At 41.9% G+C, this 24,699-nt stretch overlaps 1 protein-coding gene across 5 annotated transcripts in view; it reads right to left on the bottom strand.

Annotated features, from left to right (window-relative positions):
• Positions 1-24,699, bottom strand: part of CPT1A (carnitine palmitoyltransferase 1A) — a 67,742-nt gene that overhangs the window by 17,511 nt on the left and 25,532 nt on the right. For 3 of the 5 annotated variants that reach the window (XM_006019180.3, XM_025198549.1, XM_025198548.1), the window contains exons 4-11: positions 18,820-18,991; positions 14,272-14,373; positions 13,190-13,327; positions 11,211-11,288; positions 9,863-9,970; positions 6,932-7,019; positions 2,783-2,978; positions 667-855 (exon numbers count right to left, since the gene is read on the bottom strand). In XM_006019180.3, the coding sequence (XP_006019242.1) occupies positions 667-855; positions 2,783-2,978; positions 6,932-7,019; positions 9,863-9,970; positions 11,211-11,288; positions 13,190-13,327; positions 14,272-14,373; positions 18,820-18,991 (1,071 nt within the window). Of the gene's footprint in view, positions 1-666; positions 856-2,782; positions 2,979-6,426; positions 6,512-6,931; positions 7,020-9,862; positions 9,971-11,210; positions 11,289-13,189; positions 13,328-14,271; positions 14,374-18,819; positions 18,992-23,260; positions 23,461-24,699 lie in introns of all 5 variants that reach the window. The other 2 variants (XM_025198550.1, XM_006019181.3) reach the window with 2 other exon arrangements.

Genomic DNA, 24,699 nt, shown 5'->3' with positions numbered 1-24,699 from the left:
AAAGAGTTAGGAACAGGCTGCAGAAATCCCCAGGCTATAAATTTACAAGGCCAAATGTCCCAATTGCTTATATGGGTGCAACTCAACTGAATGGAATGTAGTTGAACAATTTAAGCTTTCTGTGAGTCTGGCCTATGAAGCAATTCTTGCAATGTTTCATATTGGCTATGCATTACTATTCCTATTTGGCAAATAAAGATAAATCACAATTAATAGGGAACACACAGATACTTTACTTCAAATTAAAGAAAAATGCAAAGGTTGAAAATGTGTAAATTTTCAAATAGAATTTTTTTTTTTTTTTGCTAGAAGGAAATCTATTTGAAGAGTGAAAGGGAGGCAAGTATTACAAAGGACAGGAATACTGCTTATTTTACTGAAACATAAAAATGTCAACAACTGAGCCACAAATAGCTCTGAATGATTAAGTTGCCAGATACCCACGCACATATGACACTAATGAAACATGAAAAGTGACTGATTTCATTAGAATGCACATATGTTATTCCACACTAAATATTGCAAAAATGGAGTTGTGTGCCAGCTCACCAAAGACCACTAAAGTACACAAAAGCAATACATTCTATCATGTTATACATGAAGCAAATTTTCTTTGATAAAGTGCAACTCAACTATAGTCTTTTTCTCATTTGGTCAATACTGTACCGGTCATAACATTTGCCATGCAGCAGTGACTTTGCATATGTGTCCAATGATGTCACTGGATCCTCTTCCCTGTATCCTTGCTCGCTTTCATCCAAAGTTACAAAGAAAGCTGCTTTTTCAACTGCATCCAAGGAATGCTTGTTCTTTCCCCGTCCAAAATAGGCTTGACGAGCTTTAGCCCACGGTATTCTGCAGCAGGAAATAAAGTTTAGTTATATTATGCAAGATGCTCAGTTTTCTAGAAATATTAAGATGCTAGTGTGCTCTGAAAGGCAATCTACATTTTTAAGAAATTTGAAAATCCTTTGGCTTTCCTTCTGTGTCTCATGCATTTATTCTATTAGGGAAAGTATGTGATGCTGCTACAGATACTTCTGCATCAGATTTCTGTAAAACTTTACAGAATTATGAGCATCAGAAACCAACTGAAACAGTACACAGCTATTACACAGGTATATTATATATGTTGTATATTGGAGATACCTTCTGAATTTACAACCTGAAATGTGCAAATGTATTGCTGCAAGCCAGAGAATACAATTTTTACCAAAAGGAAATACATTATGGAACCAATGCATATCTGCTCATATATTCTGGTGATGGGCACCAACATAAGAATTTGGAGATGCATATAATCAGTGCAAAATTAGGCTAACGGAATGATTATATCTGAGAATTTCTCTGAGAACTGAAACAAATATTTGAATACTTCAAGTTTGAGTCCAACAACTGTAACTCAGTCTTTGGGTACACAGAATGCTGCATTTTTTAAGTTAGATTTTAATATGAACAAATCCATATACAAGTATTGTAAAACAGGACTATATGCTGACAAAAGAAAGTTTATGTATTGTAATTTCTACTAAATTCTACAATCAAACTCTCATTACATTATTTCAAAAGCACTCCTTAATGGAAAAGTTAGACAGAGTCTGCTTTCTACATTACATAACCATAAATCAGGAGCAACACTACTGAAGTCATAGTGGTATTTTGGAGTTACATTAGTGTAACAAGGCAGAATCCAACCAAATGTCTTAGCCTTAAAATTTGGTTGAAGACCCTGAAGCACTTTACATAAACATGCACAAGTAACTGTACACGCTTAGTGTGCTTCCAATTACTGATTTCATTATGATCTGCATAAATAAAAGTGAGTAGACTTCTCAACTTCAGACTGAAGGAAGGAGCCATGAAGTAACATCTACCTCCAACAGGAAATACTCAAACAGTGATTTCATGTTATAATGCTATGCGACATTAAAAAGCAGTAAGGATTAAGAGTTCAAAATTGTCATGACCCAAAAGGCATGATTGTGTGCGCGCTTCGGCACCAGAATTATCCCCGCCAAGTTGCAGAGCATTGCACGGGAGAGTTTCCTGTAGCAAGAGGAAACCCCGGTGCAGGGACGAGTTTCCCGCCTTTTCTGCAGCTTCTTTTGCAGGGTGCAATGCTCATGTTGCAAGACGAATGCACGGTGCAAAGGAGTTCCTGCCACTGGTATGTAAATTCGTTCCCCGTGATTGGCTAGTGCTAAATTATTCACACGTGGCGGCTAACGATTGGCTTGTTAGCCGTATAAGAGGCTTGAGCGGTTTCCACCCAAGCCGAAGAGGACTCCACATCCATCTCGTGGGGACTCTGGGTACACGGCAGGGTAATAGAAACCCTGTGTGAGATCCAGAGGAGCGTGGCGGCCTGATCCACCGCCCACCTCTTCCCGTCTTCGAGCGCGACTTTTATAAGACGTATTTACGATTTCTATTTTGGTGGCTCGTTCACCCAGAGCATCCGGAGCTCTGCACCGTGGAGCCTAGCAACCTCCACGAGACCATCAGTGTTGTCTGTCTGTAACTGCAACTCAAGCAAGTTTTCCAGCCTACACCACTGCCATCTCGGTGTAAGTAAACAATCTTTAAAACTACCAATATGCGTTTGTGCCTAATTCCAGCTCGACGGCCTTCCCTCTCCGACCCGGCGTGCCTGGGCTGCTGGCCACAGCCCGCGTGCAGCACGGAAAAGGGCTCGGGTTGTTCCCGGCCCGCACAAAAATATGCTGCTACGTGTATATAAAACTGCCTTCCAAAGTTAGAATTAACTTTTTAAAATTAATACCTATCTCCTGCAGTAAGAGCTGCTAATTTCTCTTCTCCAGGAAGCGACTTTGAACTGTCATCTAGAATTCTTTGCATCTGCTGCTCAATTTCTCGAGGTTTCAACAGTCTGCCATCATGGTACACCCAGACTTTGAAGTAACGTCCTTTATGATACACAACAATGTGTTTGCTATCCTTCACATGCTGGAGAGTGTCTAGAATTGTAAATAAGCATGAAAAATCTTTGGTCATGTGGCATTAGGATATAAGCAAAGCTTAAGTGAATGCTTAACTCTAAACCAGGGCTGTCCATCCAACTCCTGCGCAGCTAAGAGCTACATGATGTGTGGGCTGCAGTCCCAGGGGCCACAAAAAGGCATGGGCAACCCAAGGGTCCTCCCTCGCCTCACCATGTATATCATACTGGCAGCTCCCTCCCACCCACCCTCCCTCCAACACTTGCAGACAGGCAGCCAAATTCCTTCCTTTGTGTGCAGCACAGGCACCCTACTCTCCCGCCATATGTGCAGCTCAGGCATTCCAACAAGCCCTCCTCCCCTCCCCAGTGTGTTGTTCTAGTCCCAGGAGTAGGGGCAGGGAGGAGAAACCAGAGGAGGGAGGGGGAGTCTTAACAACCTGGCTGCCATGGTGGGAGCAACACTGAGGGGGCAGTGTCGGCTGGCCAGAAATCCACGGGACTCGTGCTAACCCTTCAGGGGCTGCATACAGCCCGTGGGCCTGCCAGTTGGATAGTCCTCCTTTAAACAATATTAACATTTCATCATATAAATACCAGTTTGTCTAAACCTATTTATTTTCAAGATGTTAAATCAAACAGAATGTGGAGTTAATTGCATAGAGAACTCAGAAAAAAATACTGCTACAGAAAATGGCCTATTAAAAGTTTGAATGTGTTAATTCTAAGATGCATTTTAGCACCAAAACAAGAAATTGTGGGCTCCAATTGCATGAACTGGAATTTCACTCAAAGCAACAATGGTGGGTGAGTGTAAATTTGGGCCAGATTCAGAGCCGCAGCAGCTGCCTGCCCACCAGCTCTGCTTTGTATCTGTGAATCTAAAACAAGAGGCTTCCCCCTCCACCTCTCATGCTGATTGGGAAAAAATGTTGTGTTAGATTCAAGTAAATACAGTATAATATATATAGGTCACCATTGTCATACATTATACTTAGCTGTTAGAGAAAAAATTTAAGTAAGAACTGCTTAGTGGTCAAGATACATTACTCAAACTTGTATTACTGTCAGTGCAGAACTACATATTTTAAAACAAAAACTGCTTCTATAAAAGTCTTAATGTATTAAAAAAACTTAATGAAAATAAAAACCTTATTGTTCTTCAGAATGCAGAAAAACTTTTAATTGAAAAATGAAGACAAAGCTAGCGCATTGCATGCATTAGCCACAGAAAAGCGAAGTAAATTAATTTTTATTAGTAAAAGAACATGCTGGAAACACTAAGAGGAACAAGCAGAATATAGGAAATGATTAAGAAATAAATTGTGAGTTAATTAAACTGACAGAATATTTTCATATAAAACATTTGTAAAGGTTTGCTGGCAAGATAGCAAGCCTGAAGCAGTAGTAGTACTAGGGCACAACAGTAGTAAAGTCCAAATATATAGACTTTAATCCAAGGTATTTGTTACAATTACAGTATTATAATTTAATGGCATATTTTTTCAGAGGTCAATTCAAAGAAAGTATATGAACCATTTTTCCCCTGTAGTACCTAAATGATTTAAAATAATGATAGCTTACATGTGCAATTGCCTGAAAGATGGGTTGAATTTATGTTTGTGTCTAAAATGACAAATTATTATCAAGACAACTGTGACGAGGGAACAAAAGGAGTGTATAGCCTACTTCCCAGACCACTTGTGTGCTCATCAGATCACTTTTCAGGCTACAGCAACAGAAGTAGGTGCATAGCCAGGGTATGGTTCCAGACCCTTGCTTCTTTCCTTATTTTATTTTGGGACAAGAAGCACTCCAGTGATTATCAAAAAGTGGTCTCATGCATATGCGCATTTAATTTCCACTTGGACCATTGGCACAGCCTGTAAGTAAAGGCTTCCTATTCCTTTCCTACTGTCAATTTACATACCTTCACTAGGGACAATCTAGTTCCAACTATGGTTAACAACTATTGACATGAAGCCGTGCTACTTTCATAGTCCTAGAAATACCCGAATTCCTAGGATGCTAATTTGAAATTTCTCATGACTTTAATACTCTTGATCTTCAGAGCTAGGTCTCAGAATTGGGGGAAGAAAGGATTTTTGTGGGTGATAACTTTTATTTGATCAACTGCATAGTTGGAATCGACTTAAGCCTCTGAATGCAATGCATTATTTATCTTGTCTCAGAATTGCCCTATTTTTGTTAGGCCCTTTGATCATCTTATGTTTCTGCTCCTTAATCCATCTTTTTTTAATTTATCTGGATGAGAAGCCACTGCTTTATCCATCAGTGAAATCATTGCCTTGTATTTTGGCATCACAATCCTATCACTATAAATGCTATAACACATGCTCAGCACTGAGTTGACTGTACGATTAGGTAGTAGAAAATGAACTACAGGACATAATGTTAAGATATGCAAGTAAATTAAAAATATCAAAATGCACATAAAGCATAGATCACTGCATGTTCTCAAGGAGGCTCTCCTTCTAAAAAGATTTAAATTGTTGGTGGAAGATGTTTGATTGATCAGCTGATACAATTATATTCTTATTCCATAAAGTAATTGTCAGGATAACTTGATTCACTAACTCTAAGAATTCAACAAGGATAAAAGTTGTAAGGGTCGTTTCTGAGATATAGTGATATTATTATACTACCTCATATAGAACACTTTGCATTCATACATTTCAAAGCAGGTCTGAATTATTATCTCTGTTTCACAGATGGGGTGAGTGATGCATAGAGTGAAAGTGAGTTCCAAGGTCTCTCAGGCCCCAGTCAGGTGCTCTGTGCACTAAGTCATGCTGTCTACCCAATGTCAGGAACTCACAAATACCAGTCCAGGATGGACTTGCACAGGGTCAAAAGGTTTTGCCCATCCCTTTAGCTATTATTATAGTCCACTACTGTGCAAGTCTATCATGTGTATTATAGTCCAAATCTACATTCGCAGCCCTTCCTTGTGATTTTTAAAAGTATTTTAACTGCATCTCTCAGGATCCTACTTATTATGCTCCACACTGAAAATCCCCAAATACTTTACAAATATCAATTATTTAAGCCTCAAAATTTCTGAGAGGTATGTGAATATAATTTTCCCTATGAGTAAACTAGGAACAGAAAAGTTAAAAGGAACGGTAGAGAACTGCACAAAAAAGTGGCAGTAATAGGAAAAGTATTCAAGAGTAGGTCACCATCATGTCTCTAACCAGTAGTTACCACCTTATATATAGTGATAAGTTGGACAAAACTGGAAGTGGTTCATAACTTTGAAGAACTTTGAAGGGCCCATATTTGTTAGGAAAAGCAAAATGATTCTCTTAGAGTATGTTACAGAGAAATTACACAACTTGGATAAAGTGTGTCATTACTATAAGTGATTTCAATTGGTTGACATTATGCATACAAAATGAGGATACAAATAAGGGCCAAAAATGCTGACAGGACTAAAACTGTACCTGTCTCTATGCCTGGTATACGACTAGTGTTGAATGTACGTTCGTACTGAGAAGAGCACATTGGGATGGTATTTTGAATCATAAGCTGAAAGGAAAAAGGGAAAGTCAAACAAACAAAAAAAAAAGGATTTCAAATGACTGAGACTGCAGAGAGAACATATCTTATGGAGGCAAAAAACACAGGAAAAAACCCCAAATGAACCTGAAGGAAAAGAATGGAGAAAAGTAAAGAATATAAGTAAAAAAGCAGCACTCAATGTCTTATGGTCAGCTTCTAAACGAAGAAAAGGAAAAGCCAAAACCATACCAATCAAGTTCTAAAGTCAGTCAAAAAAAGGCTACAACGCCAAGAAAGGCAATTTCACATAAGAGCATCTTTCACACCTTGCTCGGTAAACCTAAATAGCTGGCAATCTAACGACCTATTAGGAGGCCATTCTTAGGAAATGTTCCACAGACTGTTTGGAATCCTTGATGCTTCTTATTCTTGGCTGACTGTGCTTACCTGTTTCCTCTCCTGGGATACGGGAGGTATTAAACATCCGCTCCCACTGAGCTGAGCAGAGTGGAACAGTGGATCCCATCAGAAGAATCTATGCCGCAAATGTGTGTTACAATTGTGTTTTTAAAGATACGATTAGCAAATTAAGAGAAAAAACACATGCCGATTAGAGAGAAATTGTAGGACAAGTATGGAGGATTCAGAACACGTCAGTTCCCAAACCCCTTTTTTCTTTCTTTCTTCTTCCTAGTTTTCCACTGACCTACACATATAAGATTCCACAGTGGCAGCCCTAGTATTCTGTAGGCTGCTCAGATACTTTTGGTAGCTGGCTCAGCTTCTGCATCAAATTGGTTGATCAATTGGTTGATCAATTCAAGCTGTGCATATACAGGCCAAAAGCTCTCTGGCTGCCAACCCATGATGCAGAACATCACACATTCACTGCCTGGGTTGCCTCTTCATTTGTTCTGTCCCTTACAGATACACTGCATAAATGAACATATGCAGTCTTGTTATATTTGTCTTCTAGAACAGACATGTTCCATATACGCACTAACCAGAGATGTTTCATCTTCCATAGCTGCATTTAATCATTAAAATGCTCTCTGTCAATAGAATGGAGTAGAGACTAAACTCCATTCTAAACACTGAAGAGACAGAGAAGGGGGAAGCTTTTGGTATACTCAGTAAGAGAGACACTGGGATGGCATTACCTGTGCACTCGTCCATATAAAATTTAGCCATCCTTGTGAGACTCAACCATTTACTGGAATTGGTATTTTTAAAAAGGAAGAGTAAGAGCATCAGAGAGGAATGGGGACATAATATTTCTAAATAAGAATCTATAGTACCGGTAGTTTAAAAATATTAAATAACTGCTTAAGAGTTTTCTTGTAACTTTATTTTCCATTTTTAGAGGCTGCAGAGAGATGGCCTGAAGCTACAAGATCCTAATTAGGATCTGCATTTCCCCAAAGTTTAGGTCTAACAGATGTAGAGTTTTGGTCTGCACGTTTGATAAGATTTTCTGGACATGTCCTGGAGTAGTGGTAGCCGGCTGGATATTATTTATATAAATTGGACAAGAGAAAGCAATTCAGCGGCATATCTGCTTAAAGAAAGAACTATTGCCTGAACACCGATTTTGTTCATTGTTTCTGCTCTCACACGGTGTTATTTGCATAAAGCACCCATTTCTATGGCACACTTCAGAGGTTTTTCTGTGTTTTAAATTGCTTTCTGGGTTAAATGGGCTTAAAATGACCTGTTATCCTTTCTACCTTCTTGGGCATATAAGGTGCAGACAGACATTAGATCCCGGCTCTAACTCATGACACTTTACATAAAATACCATGAGTTAGAGCCCAACCCCCCTGCCCCAAAAGATGTTTGACCGTTGTGTCGGTGGAGGGATGGGAGCACTGAAGCCAGTCTGCTCCAGCCCTGACCAACATGCAGGGGTGCTCCAGCAGCCTTCAAGGAGGCGGCCGAACCACCCTTCTCCCCAGACCTGCCCCCTCCAGCTCCAAGGCTGTCAGTGAGGGGGGAAGGGGGAAACGAAGCCTGCTTAACTTGTGGGCCCCCCTCACCTATATTTATAGAGCAAGGCAAGAAGGCTCCATTCTTCCCTAGGTACACCAGCTGGAGTATTGGGGGTACGGGGACGGGGACGATGACGACAGACAGACAGACAGACAGACATTGCAAGGCGAGGAAGCTCCATTCCCACCTCCCTGTTCCTCCTTAGTGTTGGCCATTTAGTAGCTGGGAGCTCCCTCTCCTTCCCCCTCCCTCTCCTAGCCTGAGGGATAGGGCTGGGCTGGTAGTGCCAACTCAGACCCCCTACTCCAACAGCAAAAAATTAACCTTGGAGGAAGCACAAGTTCCCTAAGGTGCTTTGCTTTTGAGCACCTTAATGTAATACCTGATTTAACCAGGGTTAATTTTTTGTGGAATTGGCCATTTTAAATGCACTCTGCAGCCATGCATGTGTATTATGACATGGCTGTAGAGTTCCTTTCAGGGGCCAAATCACTCAAACTACCACTTCTGTCTGTGCCCTTAACCTCTAAGTAAATTGTGTGGCCAAAAGATACTGTAATATTCCATGTTTACCTGGGTATAAAAAAACTGCTACTCTGATGTCTTTCATTAGTTCCTCACAACTAGAGAATGCATGATAAAGTTATCAAGTTGTTTTACATTTAGCTTGTGAAGTTTGAATTTTTACGAAATAAATAGCATCATGCTCAATTTTTAACTGAAGTGCAATAATTTTAGACCACAAATGTAGGAGGGATTTATGTTTCTGTTCTCCCATTTCAATTTTCACATGGATAAGACAAGTAAAGAGATTCTTCTGTTTTGCTTGATTTACTTCTTAACTAATTGTTAATGTAGACCTTTGCATGTAAACATATACCATTCCTTGTATTCTCAGGAGCAGCTCAGAAATTAAAATACAAGGCAAACTATTTCTATATGACATATCTGCTTCTCTAAAATGATATTCATTACCATGTGTCTTTTCTCCACTAAAATTCTACTGCATAAACCGCCAAAATTTGCCATAGAAAGGCAAGCACATTTTCCACAGCTTCACAGCTTGAATATATCATTGCATGATTAATCATTAGGTGAATCTAACAGATGGAATGATAACAAATATATACATGTGCATACAACTATTCTGGCCTGTAGGCAGACAAGTTAAGCTCAGATATGGCTCTAGCAAGAGAATTTAGCCTTTAATATGCATGGTAGAGTATATTTTTTAAGTTGAAGGCTCCTCAGGTTAACTGATAGCCAAAGTACATTTTTGAATACAATTACATCACAAATTTAGATGTCACATAGAAATATTCCTCTTTGTTATTTTTTGAAAAGTGATTAGTTTGAAATAGTCAGAAACCATTCATCAGATTTACATACTGGCTTGATTTCTTGTCTGTCCAGTTGCTTTCTGTACAGCAGAAGTGCATGTATAACATTACCAGCTCTAGCAGCCTGAATAGATGTAGGAGCAACACACAAGAAGTCCTGAAGAAAATAGAAGGAAGGGAAGTTAATACAGGTAATATAGTTGCAAAACTAAATTCAAAAGAATGCTTTTATTATTTGTTCATCAACTGAAAGACAATTTTCTTTTAACTTAACTTACTTTAGTATATACAGAAAAAGGGTTTTATATGCAGGGAAACTGGTCAAGTCACTTGACATCCTACTTTCAACAAAATGTTTTCAAAAGTCACAAAATAGTAGCAATACTTTCCCCTTTAATAATATCAGCCTAATGCTCCTATTTAGTCAATGGTATTCATAGCACCAGCAGAAAAGCAGTAAACCTCAATTTGAATCTGTAATCAGAGAGGTAATGGAGAAACTAGTGCCTTATTTCTAATAAGAGATCTGTAAATTTGTATGGCCAATGCATACATATTCACAAGTTTAAAGAAGCATATGCTTATTGTTCGAGTAATACAGAGAGTATTTAAGACAAGGGTGGCCAACCTGTCACATGCATGCCACAGGCAGCTGCTATGTGTGGTCCATGAACCCTGTGTGCTCAGTAATAGAAGGCATTGGAATGGAGGCAGGGGGACTCCAGGTTCCAGGCACAGGGGCAGGACACTGCTGCCAAATTCAGGGCTTGGAATCCTTATTCACCATATAAAACTGCCGTGGTTGTGGGGCCAGGGAAGAGGACCTGGCTCTTGGAGATTAAACCTCTCTCAAAGCAACTTGTCAGCATCCCTTCTTGCCACTCCCTGTAGCCAACCCTTTCCCAAGAGCCCACTGCAACCCATTCCTTCTGCTCCCCCCACCACCACTCTCCCCCTCCCCACAAAGTACACTATCAGGTGCACCTCTGGGGGGCAGGGATCAGTGGCAGCTGGGAAGGGGCAGGGCTCAACTTGTGGCATCCCTGCCAAAAAGACCAGCTGCAAGTGATTTAAGGCAAAAGTCAATGTTATTTAAAGTAAATTAGTAACACTATGGAGAAGCAATAATCCTTCTTGAACTTTTAAAATGGAAGTAAGATTCCATAATAAATTTGAGTTAAACACAAAATGTGCTGTGCATTTATTATGAAAATTGCATATTAAGGCACACCAGCTGTGTTGCAAGACATGATATGCAGAATATACTTTGAGAAAGAAAAGCAGATCATAACAATAACACTGACAATGAAGTTCAGAAAGATAACAATATTTATTAATTAAAAAAATTCTCTCTACAGCATTTCTACAAAATTTAAATGTTTAGAGGATTTACTTACCATTGCATAGTAATTACTATTAACCATTATTGGCCCACGTCCTCTAAGGTAGATGTACTCTTCCCACCAATCACTAACCTATGGCATTGAAGAGAACAACATTTAATAGAAGCTCATTATAACCTGTGCCACTCTCCAGTCAAGCCAAGTCCCTTACTGTACTGGCTCCACAATCCTCAGTAACATTACACTCTGTGTGCTTTGTTTACTTGTTTGTTTTTAAGAGTGCTGTATGATGGACTATTACTGCAACAGTGGCAAAGACCCAGAAGTTCAGTCTTAATACTCAGATAAGATACTGTCCTTCCCTTTTTCAGTCAGTAATTTTAAAAGTATCCTTATAATATGTATTGCAATAAATCTCCTGAATATTCTTCATTCTATTGACAGCCTGGCTTTAAGAACTATACAAGCTTCTTCAGGCTATAATGTACAGCAGGGGTGCTCAACCCCTGGCCCATGGGCCAGATCCAACCTGTCACACGGTGTCATTTAGCCTAGGGGGCTCCCCACAGGTCCAGAAAATTGGCAGCAGGAGAACAGGAGGAGCCACAGGTCACAAACTGGATTGAGTGCCTGATTCCAGTGCACAGGGATTGTTAGGACCCAGAGGCCTTCAGGGATGCAGCAGGATGGGCAGGGACAGCACCAGGCCCCAGGGCCAGATCCGGCCTGAGGACCAGCATTATGCCACTCATCTGCCCCACATGGCCAAAAGCTTGAGTACCACTGTTATAAAGCCAAGCCTTATATAATGGGTCAGAAGGGATTATATTTCATTGTTTTGGCCACATGTTCTTTCTGTAAGAAGTGCAAATGAGGCAGCTGCATAAAGTTTCCATTTTGAGCAATCAAGGAGAGGAAGAGGAAAAAGCGAAGCTAAACCACATTTTTTTTACTCCCTGTGTCCTGAGTAAGCTAAGTGAAGCACTCACAAACAAGTTCAAAAGCAAACAGAGAACTAAAAAATTTAAACATTAAGCCAACAGTTAAAAAGACTGGTGTAAAATAATGGGAACAAAGTTAGGATCCATACTTTCTCAAGTTCTACTTATAGTTGTATTGATTACTTGCCGTGTCACACTCAGCAAGTCATTTGAATTTCCTTAGCAACACAATGGGTAACTGTAGGCACATCTACACAAGACATTTACTGCAGAGTAGACTATCTAGCTCCGCAGTAAACACAGTGGGTCTACAAGTGTGGCCCTATTAGGCCACAGGAAACTAATTAACTCTGCAGCAGAGTAGTACTTGTAAAATATAAGCACTAGCTTACTGCAAAATTATTTACTGCGCAGCAATGCACTTGTAGACTCTGACCTGGGTGTAAATTGTGTCTGGCCAGCCCAGCCAGCAGGGGGCCATGCTCCTGCCTAGCCATATAGCTCGGCAGCAGCAGAAGGCTCGTGGCCCAGCCAGCTCCTCCACCACCGAACACAGCTACCCACTGCCTGGGCCTGATCCCTTGTACTCCGTGCCAGCCCGGGGCTGCCCCCAGGACACACTGCTACCACCAGCCAGAGCCCAGGGCTGATCCCTGTGTCCCCTGTCAGACCAGGGCTGACACCCAGGTAGCTGCGGCTGAAGCCTGGAGCTCCCCCTGGCTGCTGCAGTAGGACAGAGCAGGGCAGGAAGAACCCTGGCTTAAACTGATCCTCCCCAGTTCAGTTTGCTGCTGTCCTGGGCACATGTGTAGATGCTGCACCTAGGAATAGTTTATTGTAGTGCAAATTGCTCTACATTTTATTCAGTCGCATTAATTGAACTTGTAGATGCATCCTGTGAGAACTAATAGGTGTAAAGTACATTCAGAATATGCACACCATTTTTTTTTTCTAGCAGTTTTGGTAGTAATTCTTTCAACTTCAGAAAGAATGAAAATTGAAAGAGCATGCAAAAGAAAAAAGGAAAAAAATGCAGCAATAGAGAGATTTAAACTATGTAATTTCATGAGAGACATCTATTCATCTACTTACATAGTTTGTAGCCCACCAGGATTTCAGCTTCAAATACCACTGGAGTCTTGGTCCAAGATTAACTGCAAAATCTTTGGCAAGACCATCCATTCTTTTGAATTCTACATCATTCATAAGTGGCCGAACTGATTCCAGATACTAGAATTAACACAAGAAAAGATGCAATGACCATGCAGCAGACTTCACCATAGTTCATTGTTACTTCTTCACACAGAGCTTAAAGAGGACAAAAGGGATCAAACTCATCTCACAGAATTTCAGCAGAAGCAGGTGTTTAGTTAAAAATAACATTGAGAAAACACATCTTAAAAGTCTATAAACCCATTTTCTGTTATCTATATTTTCTCCTTAAACCATCCACTCCATTTACACATGCAAATATATTTATCAGCCTAGGCCTTGTTAGAAAAATTTCTCTCTCTCTTATAGGCAAGACATTTTAGGAATGTAAAACAGTCTCTTTATTATTGGCCATTTTAGGTATGATCTGTAAACTTCAGGGATTTGACGTAAATTCCTAGAATTATTTTTGTTGCCTTATCTCCCTCCACTGCAAAAAAACCAAAAACAAAACCCAGAATAGTTTCTTTGTCTAATACCAGATAGATTCAACAACTGCAAGAATACAAGTAAACCTGAAATGCCAGTAAGTTGGTGTCTTCCCTATAAGAATTCCTGTAACAAAATCTGTTATAACAAATGCTATGTTTAAGTAATATGTCAAATGTATACAATATAGACATAAAAGTAGGAAGGGATATTCAGGACTGACAGTACTCTTGCAAATTGAATGCATTTCTGTGTTCTGCAGCATCTACTGAAAAGACATATGGTATTATACAATTATTGGAGAGAATAGGCCCGGTTTTAACAACCAAAGGATGGAGTACGAGTCTAACGTTTGAATTGCCTTGTTTTTACTGCTTTAACAGAATCTTTACCTTAAATGCAGATGCAAATATGTTAACCTCTTATTAAATGGCATTAACCAAAGTACATTTACTATACAAGACAGGGCGAAACATGCTGCTGTATTTTGTCCGAAATTATGCAAAAAGTGAGTTAAATGTCTAACAACTTACCCTGGTAACAGTGTCTTTAATAGATGGGACTGGTAGTCGTGGCAGAGATGTCTGGAAGCTGTATAACATTGGTTTACATCCTGAGAAAAGCTTTACTAGTGACTGAAATTAAGAAAAAACAACTATTAGCTTCAAAAAAGGAATCCAAAGGACATAGGTAACTAGAAAGATACTGTTTAACATTTGAGATGTAGATCTCAAAGCATTTTGCTAGAAAGAAATAAGTATCATTACCCCTACTTTAGAGGCAGAAAAACAGGCATGCGTGTGAAGTGACTAGACCTAGTTCTCTCAGTCGGGCAATCTAGTCATGGGAAAAACTGCCTGCTACATGGTATTGGGCACACAGCTGCTTCTGTTTTCAACCAAAAGGACCTTGTCAGAAAGAATGTATATAATTTGGAAAATGTTTCCAAATACATGCATCTGAGCATCTTTCATCCCTTTCCATTCAGGGGCTTGAAGAAAGGGAAACAGCACTTCCACCTCTGACCAGTTCCAAACCCTGACAGTTTGTGTACACAGTAGTGTATTAGACTTACACTACTATAAAGAATAGGACATCATCATGCAACTGTCATATCAGCATAGAAAGAAAAAAGGAGTTTTCATTTGTTCAAAAAATATATATCTGCTGTCTCTACTGCGTGATCCTGCATTTGTGCTGAAGGAAGGGGCAGTGGGGGGGATGCAATTCTTTCCATCTTTAACCATGCATAATTGAACCAGAAAGTTGGTTTATTCTGTGATGCACAATATAAGCTTTATAGTGAGCTTCCTTCCTTTGTCACCTTTGAGGGCCACCACAGCAACAGAAAGTTGTTCCTAACATGAATGCTAAGGAACTACAAGAGACAGCAAGCTCTACAAAATTTCGGAGTAGGCCTTACTGGTCTCAGGGAGTTGGTCATTAATTATGCTTGTTGACAGAACATATATATATATATTTTTTAAAACAGGGAAGCTATCTTCTGGAGTTTTTCATGGAAAAAAGGAACTATTTACCTCCAGAACACTTAAGCCACAGATTCACGTTTAATAGCGACATTTATTTCTGTATACCTATTTATTTACAGTAATCTTGTTAATTAAGATATTTAGTGCAATTTGTATATTTAAAATAGTGCGTCAAAAATAAGATATTTGGTTGCACGCACAGTTAATATTTCCAATTTAATATCCAGATACAGAAATGATCTCACTGTAATGGGCCTTGCCTTTACAGGGAAGAAAATCTCTCTTAATATTTAAGAACAAATCTTAAATTATATTACAGAATTTTTGCTTAGTACCCCTAGGATTTAATGTTTTCTTAAAAATAATTAACCATACAGCAGAAGTGTTACTAAATTTTCAGTAATTTGCAAAGTACTTTGGACTCTGTTCACATAAAATCCAGCTGTCCTACCATGGTTTATTTTTTAGCAGAGGCCAGAAAATTCATAATAACCACGCCCTGAAATGCTTTTACTCAAAGGAACAGCTGAAAAATAAAACACGAAATCAAGCTCCAGAAAAAAAGCCACAAGATACAAAAGTATAGTAAACATTTAGACAGTTCTGAAGTTGAGCACTGTTTAACAAGGGAAATGACACTATCGACACCACTGGAAATTAGTAAACTCATCGTGATAGAGCTCAAAAAAATTGAGGGACTAAAAGAAAATCTGACTTCACTTAGAAATGAGAGTGAATGATAGGTACAGACCTTTACAATGATAAACATTTTAAAAACCATGATCAGAAACAGCTTTCTAACCGTACACAGAAATATAATAATCGGCTAGCATAGTAATTAGCATTACAATTCATGCTGCGTAAGCTTAGTGTTAAGGGAAGATTAACAGCTTAAAAATATCTATTTGGTAGGACATGCTGAAAACTCAGCCAGTGAGAACTTCAAGCAATTGACAGAATGCCTTACCATTCAGAGCCTTTACTGTACAAATTCAAATCAGGAGGCTCTTTGTACCATATCTGAGAGAAACTAGCAAAAATTTCATTTGTAACATAACATACATAGGCACACCGCAGCAGTATTTTAATATACCTTTCCACAAACCTCTCCCAAATACCTTCTGTAAGAAGGTCACTAGACATTATGAGCAATTTGTAGTAAGGGTTGAGAACGCTGAGTTTAAGGGTTAGCTTTATCTTAGTATGGCTCTTATGCCATTTCTAATACAATCCAAGCCAAAGGAAGAGTATTTCTGTTGAGATTAAATTAGTCTGATTAACAAAAAGTTCTCCAAAGACATTCACCAATGTATATACAAAAAACCCTATTTTACTAAAACAGAGCAGACCGCAGCACCACATTTACTCAAATCCAAGATAACTTCAAATTTAAAATGAGCCCCCCCACCCCAATTAAGTTCTGTACATGGAAAAATAAAAAATTGTTATAATTTTCCATGTATAGAATCCAATTAGCAAAAAGCTGTCTTAAATTTGTTCCCCACCCTCCTACTGCTTTGGTGGGGAAAGCACTACTGGAGGTGAGGAGCCAGACCCCAACACCTTACTCCCTTGCCGTCTACCATGCCCCTCCCCATGCCTATGCCTGCCTCTTGCTCCCCTCCCAACTCCTTGCTTCCCCCACCCCCTGCAGCCTGCCCCACACTGTTGCATCTTGTCCTTGTGCCTGCCCCCTCCCTTCTGCTGTTGCTCTGCTGCTCTTTTGGGGCAGTCAGCAGCACTGTGGCTTCAGCCAGATCTGGCCCCTGCCTCTCCACTTCCTGTTTCCTCCTGCAGCCTGCCTCCCCCCACCTTGACCCCCACCCTTTTACTTTCTGCTGCAGCTCTGCCCCAGCTCCAGAGTACTCAGAAACATCACAGCCCCAGCATGGCCCCAGTCCAGGCCAGCCAGGGAGAAGCAGCAGCTCCTGGCCAGGCAGGGCTGGGGCTTGAGGGACCAGAACTGGAGCAGAAGGTAAAGGGGGAGGGGGCAGCTGGGAGGATGGGAGCAGGGGACAGGCAGGCAAAAAGTACCAGGGAATGGGGTGGGAGCATGGGACAGGCTACAGGTCCCACCCTCCCCTCAGTATCCCTCATGCTCCCCTTGTCACATGCCCCTCACATGCCAAGTAAGTAGGGCTCTGCGAAGCTTCAGTTGCTGATTTGATTTGACGGAGATTTGGCCTCATTCAGTGGCTGAATCTCTGAATCTGAAGACCCTTTAATCTCTCCGAATCAAATCAGAACCCTCCGAATCGATTTAGAGATATTTGGAAAGATTCAATAATTCGGACATAGACACAGCTTTAAATGTTTTTTCTAGATATCTCAAGGTACCAGGCAGATCGTGAATGCTGAGATGGTGAGGCGGATGGAGCATCCCACTGGAGTGGTGGGGGGGGGGGGGGGGTGTCCTCAGCGCATTCGGCAGGAGACCCAGAAGTGGACCAGACGCGCTTCTGGTTCACTTCTGGGTCCGCTGGGGAGCACGTTGGAGGGGGCCCCCATGCCCCCACCCAGCTCAGCAACTGATGCCTCCTGGGTCTGGGGGGGCACCTGGGGTACCCTTGCAGCCGATCACTGAGCCGGGGGTGGGCAGGCCTCAGTGGCAGGCTCAGAAGGAGACTGGGAATATTTCCGATTCACTTTCAGGTTTGCTGCTGAGCATGTAGGGGTCTGCCCACGCTCCCGTGGGATGCTCCATCTGCCCCAGCATCACAACTTTCATGAGCCATGCCTGGTACCTCGAGGTATGTAGAAAAAACATTTAAAGCTGTGTCTATGGCCAAATCACTGATTCTCTGAATCAGCATCGAATCTTCAGATTCGGATTCAACCAAATCAAATCGCTACAGTGATCTGAATCAACGAATCAAATCACTGTCCCCGATTCGGGCCAAATCCGAATCTGAATCAAATACAGCCCATTTCGCACACCCCTACAAATAAGCTATATTCCAGCCCAGAGCAGGTGGTGGCTCAGATCTGGCTTCAGCCCAGGGTCTGAGGCCAAAGCCAGAGCTGAGCCACTGCCTTGCCCTGGGCTGGTACTCAAATTCAAGATGAGCCCCCGCCTCCATCATGCTGTTGGGGCGGGGGGTGGGAAATCTTCTCTTGGATCTAAGTAAATATGGTAGGTGTCATTTATAAAGGGGCATACACTGCAGAAATTAAATCCAAGCTCCAACCCAACCTGCACTAGGCAGCTAGGGCAGCTCATTCCAGAGAAGATAGAACATTGTATGCAAGGGTCTGTAATCACTGAACTGTACTTGAATATTAAAGTACAAACCATATATATGGTCTTTTGCTTTGGGAAAATTAATAACTTACACTTTAAACAATCTTCTCTCTCAAAGGGGTACCCAACAGTTCCAATATCAATAGACAATGGCAAATGGATGACAGTAGCCAAAGAAGAGAAAGCGCACATCCCCCAGTGCATATCATTATTTAAATAAAACGAGTAAGAAAGGATACCAGAAAGAAAATACTAAAGCACTCACTTCAAAATCCATAATGGATCATAAATTATTTAACAAAATTATATCATTACTACAATTAAAATAGAAATGGACAAAATTGCCTTACCATCCAAATCTTGGTTCCGGTAGAAAGTCTGCCATGTTCAGCGAACATCCATCCATGGTAGGAAAGAAGCATCTTTAACGAGTAGCGCATTGTGATAATGAGGGCCACCCACAGGCCTGTGCCAAAAAGTATCCCACTCACAATGTTCTGTGTTTGGTTGGACATATAACCACTATTTAAAATAGAAGCCATTTTATGTCAATTAGCATCACAAGAGAGAACAATTCTAATATGAACCCTACTCATTTCCAATGATTACTCTTACTATTAAGATCTATTTTGAGATCAAGTAATCCTTCAACAAATTGCTGGTAGAATCATAAGATTTTCAGGTACGTTGAAGTCACTTTTACATAATACAGTTTGAGAACTTCACTCTAACTATTTGTGCACATCACAAAATTATGACATTGCTTGCCTCTAAAATATAGAGCCCAAGCACTGAAAGAGAAGGGATAGTGAAGGTCTGGAGTACCTTCTTCGCAAGTGTAGATTACTGAAAGGTACAGCAAACCAGGAATTTGCGTGCACTGGCAAAGCTTGTATGCAGAAAGCTTACCTCATGCCTGCCCGTTCTTTGCCTGCTTATGAGCTTTTGCTATTCTCATGCAAAGAACATTGGATAAACAATATTAGAAAGGGCGCTTCAGTGCTTGTGTATCAAATAAATGGAATACATAAAACAACAATAATAAGTCACATCTGATACAGAAATAAGGTAGGAGTTATGTCCTTTTGCTAAATACATAGTGTTAAATCTGCTCCAGTACACACATTCCCAGCCACATTTGAAATATCTGGTCTTCTGAAAGCACTTAAAGTTACCTATCCAATTTAGCAGAATGTAAACAAGGAACTTGCAAAGGCAAAACAAGGGTAAATGCCTAACATGAAGAGCACACACCAACTGCTAAAGCTTCCTTAGCCTGACGAAGGGTTTTTGAACCCAAAAGCTTGCTTAATAACTATTCTCCAACCATTTGGGTTGGTCTAATGAAAGATTCACCCAAGGAACCTTGTCTAACATACTATCAAGCATTCTCAGTATCTTAGGCTCATAGCATTATAGGAAAGTAGGGCTGGAAGAGAACTGATGAGGTCACATAAGTCCAGCCCTCTGCTCAAGACAGGATCATTTCTGCCTAAACCATCCCAGCCACATGTCTATCTAGGCAGCTCTTGTGGAATTGCCCACCCCAGAAATGTTCAGCTTCTCTAAGTAGCCTGTTCCTATGCTTAACCATCCTCATAGTTGGGGCCTGGTTTAAAAACCACAATTTCACATTTTTTGTGAAAATCATGAAATTAAGTGATTTGTCATGAAAAATGTGATTTGCAACGAAATGCCGTGATATGGCCATTTGTTGGGGAGTTCCCCAGCAAGCAGCCATATCATGGCATTTCACTGCAACAAGATGGCTCCTGCAGGCTGGGGAAAGCATTTCCCAGGGAGCAGCAACAGCTTAGCAACCCAGGGAAGCGGGGGGAAGGTGTCCCAAAAAGGACAGGGAGAAGAATGGGTAGGGGAGGGGCTATTTGCTCCTCTGGGCAGGAAAACTGGGGCATGGGAGGGGGTTGGAGGTGCCTAGGGGCTACCTGGGCAGACAGCCCTGGCACCAGGTAGGAGAGAAGCTGTTTAAACCAGACCGTACTCACAGGGTGCCTATACATGAGCAGCCTTGCTGCTTCAATGTGCTGTAATCAATAAGCTTTAGTTAAAGTGCCCCCACCGCCATTTTTCAGCATGGGGACACTGATACACGAGATGCTCCAGGCACTTTACTTAAAGCTGCTCTTGTACCAGCTCTAATTAAAGGACACCCCACCCCCCCGTACATGTATAAATGCCCTTAGTTAGAAAAGTACTTAAACTCCAACCTAAAAATTTCCTTTGCTGAAGTTTGAGACCATTGCTCCTAATCCTGTCCCCTACGGTCATGGAGAAAAAGCTAATCTCCATTCTCCCTAGCATCAGCCTTCAGGTATTAGAAGATTGTTATCAAATTCCTTCCTTAGCTGTCTCTTCTCCGGGATCATTTTAATCCTAGTTTTTTCAGCCTTTCCTCATAAATCACACTTCCAAGGCCTCTAAGCATCTGTATTACTCCAGGGGACTTTGCTCAGTGTGTTCACATAAAGTTGTTATTGTTTATTTCTATGCAGCTCTACCTAATAGAATAAACTGAAAAAGGGGCTTAAGAGTCAATTTCTACAATATAAATGGAATCATGGCAACAGCATGTCTGACGGTGTTTAATATACATCACACACAAGCAATCTCCCAATATGCACATCACTCTTCAGCTATGGACATGCCTTCACCTGTATTTTTTCTTAAAAATGACTGAATTTAACACGTGTGATAATAACTTTTAACAGCTTAAGTCTAGACCATGCACATGGCCGGAAGAATTGTACAAACTTCTTTGTATATCCTCTAATCATTCACTCTTACTCTGACAGTCACATCATCTACTGTTGTTGTTCCTGGTGAAGAAGAACTTTCTAATCATGTCTTCCCTCAAGAAATACTAATAAAAGGATGTAGTAATACCAGCATGGTAATTTACATATTACAGTCAGCCTGTTAAGTCAGCAGAGTTCAATGGAGAACAACAAAAATGCTCTCCTATACCAACCTCCAAAGCCCTGTGGGCATGGAGCAGGGGTGAAGGAGATGGCACTAATGAATCAGGCAGTCGCCAGCCGTGAATCTGCATGCAAGTGGCAGCAGCCTGGTGGTTGTCTTGCACCTGGGTTGAGAAAGAGTTGCAATTTGGCAGTAGCTACCGTGACTGAGCAGTCACAGGATCCCCTCTGCTCACCCAACATGTGGAAGGGGTTAGAAAAGGTGCCCTAAACTTGGGCTGTCTTATCTGTTCCTGGCTGGATAATGTGTTTAGTGGGATCACTCAGTGGTCAAAAACAACATAAGAATGATTTTTGCAACATGGAATGTTTGCACTTTGATGGGTAACTAAGATAACGAACAACCAGAAAGAAGACCTGCCGTTCGTCTCCAGGAAACTAGCAAAATACAACATCAACACTGTAGTTCTGAGTGAGACAAAGTGACTGGATGAGGGCCAGCTGAGGCAAGAAGATGGAGGCTACACATTCTTCTGGAAAGGGAAACTGGCCTATGACAGATGTGTTCATGGTGTTGGTTTTACCATCAAGAATCAGCCCATCAGCCAACATACAGAGCTCCCTGTGGGCATTAATGAACATCTTATGACTCTTTGTCTTAAGCGCAGCAACAACCAATACACCACAGTCATTAGCACATATACATCAGCATTGGCTTGATGCTGACAATGATGTCAAAGAACAGTTCTATTCCAACATTGACTATATTCTGACTAATACTTGCAAGGAGGATAAGATCATTCTCTTTGGTGACTTCAATGCCACAGTTGGACGTAACCTGGAACTATGGAGTGGCATCATTGGGAAAGATGGAGTAGAGAAAGCCAACTCTAATGGCATCCTTCTCCTGAGCAAATGTGTGAAACACAATCTTGTTATCACAAACACCATCTTCGTCCAGTTTTAGGCTCCACAATTCAAAAAGGACGTGGAGAAGCTTGAGAGAGTCCAGAGGAGAGCCACGTGCATGATAAGAGGTCAGGAAAATAGACCTTAGGATGAGAGGCTGAGAGCTATGGGACTCTTCAGCCTGGAAAAGCGCAGGCTCAGGGGTGATTTGGTGGCCACCTATAAGTTTATCAGGGGTGCTCATCAGGATCTGGGGGAACGTCTGTTCACCAGAGTGCCCCAAAGGATGACAAGATCAAATGGTCACAAACTCCTCCGTGATCATTTCGGGCTGGACATAGGGAAGAACTTTACTGTCCGAGTGCCCAAGGTATGGAATAGACTGCCACCGGAGGTAGTTCAAGCACCTACCTTGAACACCTTCAAGAGACATTTGGATGTCCATTTTGCTGGGATCCTATGACCCCTGCTGACTTCCTGCCCTTTGGGCATGGGGCTGGACTTGATGATCTTCCGAGGTCCCTTCCAGTCCTAATGTCTATGAAATTTTCACACACAATGACACACGCAAGAACACACGGAGACACGTTCACTGTAAGCACTGGAACCTCCTTGACTATGTTATTGTTAGAGCCCATGACTGAATGGATGTCCATATCACACAAGCCATGAGAGGAACTGATGATTGCTGCAAGGTTCACTGTCTTGTCAGATCCTTTATGAACATCCGGCCAGCTAGAAACATCAAAAACAGCCAAAAGCAATGCAAAGGACTCTCAACATCAGATTTCTTCAGGACAATCTGTAGTGCAAATGACATGTTATTTATTGTCTGTCAGGTCCAAAAAAAGCGTTGGGAACACCAGGACCTATATGTGGCCTTCACTGACCTCACTAAAGCCTTTGATTCTGTCAATCACGAAGATCTGTGGAAAGTACTGGCCTGATTTGGATGTCCTGAGAAGTACATCATGGTCCCAAGACTTCTTCACCACTGGATGTCTGAAATCGTCCTATGTAATGGATTGGAGACAGATCCATTTGTCATCTGAGCTGCGGTCAAGCTAGGATGCGTCATCACCCCAACTCTGTTCTCCATTTTTCTGACAGTCATCCTGGTTCTCATTAAGGACCTCTTTCCTTCTGGAATTGACACAGAATTCCAAAAGATGAAGGGCTCTTCATTCTGGGATGTTTTCAGTCAAAGACCAAAGTACTCAAAACCAAGGTTCCCCTCCAAGCTGTGTGCGTGCGCAGCTGCGCACGCTTTAAAAACATGTTGCGCACAAACTTATTAATAACATGCACCTGCCCAGATAGGAACTGGGCTGTGGCTTCCCCAAGAGGAGCTGGGCAACGAGCTGAGCACGGCAGAGGCACTGGGGCCGGCGCAGGACACTTACCAGAGGTAAGCTCAGGTAGCGGCTCCTCCCCAAGGCCATGTGCTACCAGAGACAAGGTGGGGCTGGGAGCTGGTGCCGGGGAACTACTTCGCTTCCCAGCCCCAACGCCATGTGCCTCCTTGCTCCCAGAGGCATGGCAAGACGGAGCTGGCGTGGGCTCCGCCTGTGCCAGGAAACTGCTCTGCTCCCCAGCCCCGACACCACATGCCTCCATGCTCCCAGAGGCAAGGCGGAGGCTGGTGGGGGCTCTACTGGCACTGGGAAGCTGCTCTGCTCCCCAGCCTCGACACCATGCGCTTCCTTGCTCCTGGAGGAGAGGCGAGGTGGGGGCTGGGGCCAGGAAACTGCTCCGCTCCTGGAGGCAACGATGGGGCTGAGGCTGGGGGCTGGCGCAGACTCTTCTGGCGCCATTTCCCCAGCCCATGCCATGTGTCTCCTTGCTTCCAGAGGAGAGGCAGGGACTGGGGCTGGGAAACTGCTCCACTCTCAGAGGCAATGTGGGGGCTGGGGTTGGGGGCTGGCGTGGGTTCCGCTGGCACCAGGAATCTACTACACTCTCCAGCCCACGCCATGTAACTCCTCGCTCCCAGAGGCAAGGCAGGGGCTGGGACCAGGAAACTGCTCCGCTCCCCAGCCCACCCCACGTGCCTCCTTGCTCCCAGAGGCGAGGCGGGGGCTGGTGCCAGTTTTTTAGCCATTTAGCTACTTTTTAGCCATTTAGTGGTTTGTCTTTATTGTCACTAGTTTATGCATTTGAATTTAAATGTATTAAACAGAAAAAGAAGTTGCAAATGGTGTTGTTTTTGTTATAAGCATCCTAAGATGTGTAATCTTGAGTTTGGGGGTGCTGGTTATAGCTTTGTTGCTCTAAGGGCATAGGCAGACAAGGTGCTTTGGGTAAATTAGCTGTTAGCTGCTTTTTCTATCATTCTGGAATTTCTGGAAATTAGACTATTTGAAATACCACTTGAAACACAAG

Source organism: Alligator sinensis, unplaced genomic scaffold, assembly GCF_000455745.1.
Source record: "Alligator sinensis unplaced genomic scaffold, ASM45574v1 scaffold907_1, whole genome shotgun sequence".
NCBI lineage: Eukaryota > Metazoa > Chordata > Crocodylia > Alligatoridae > Alligator > Alligator sinensis.
Note: the sequence above shows the minus strand (reverse complement) of the source record. Positions and strands in the feature narration are given on the sequence as shown.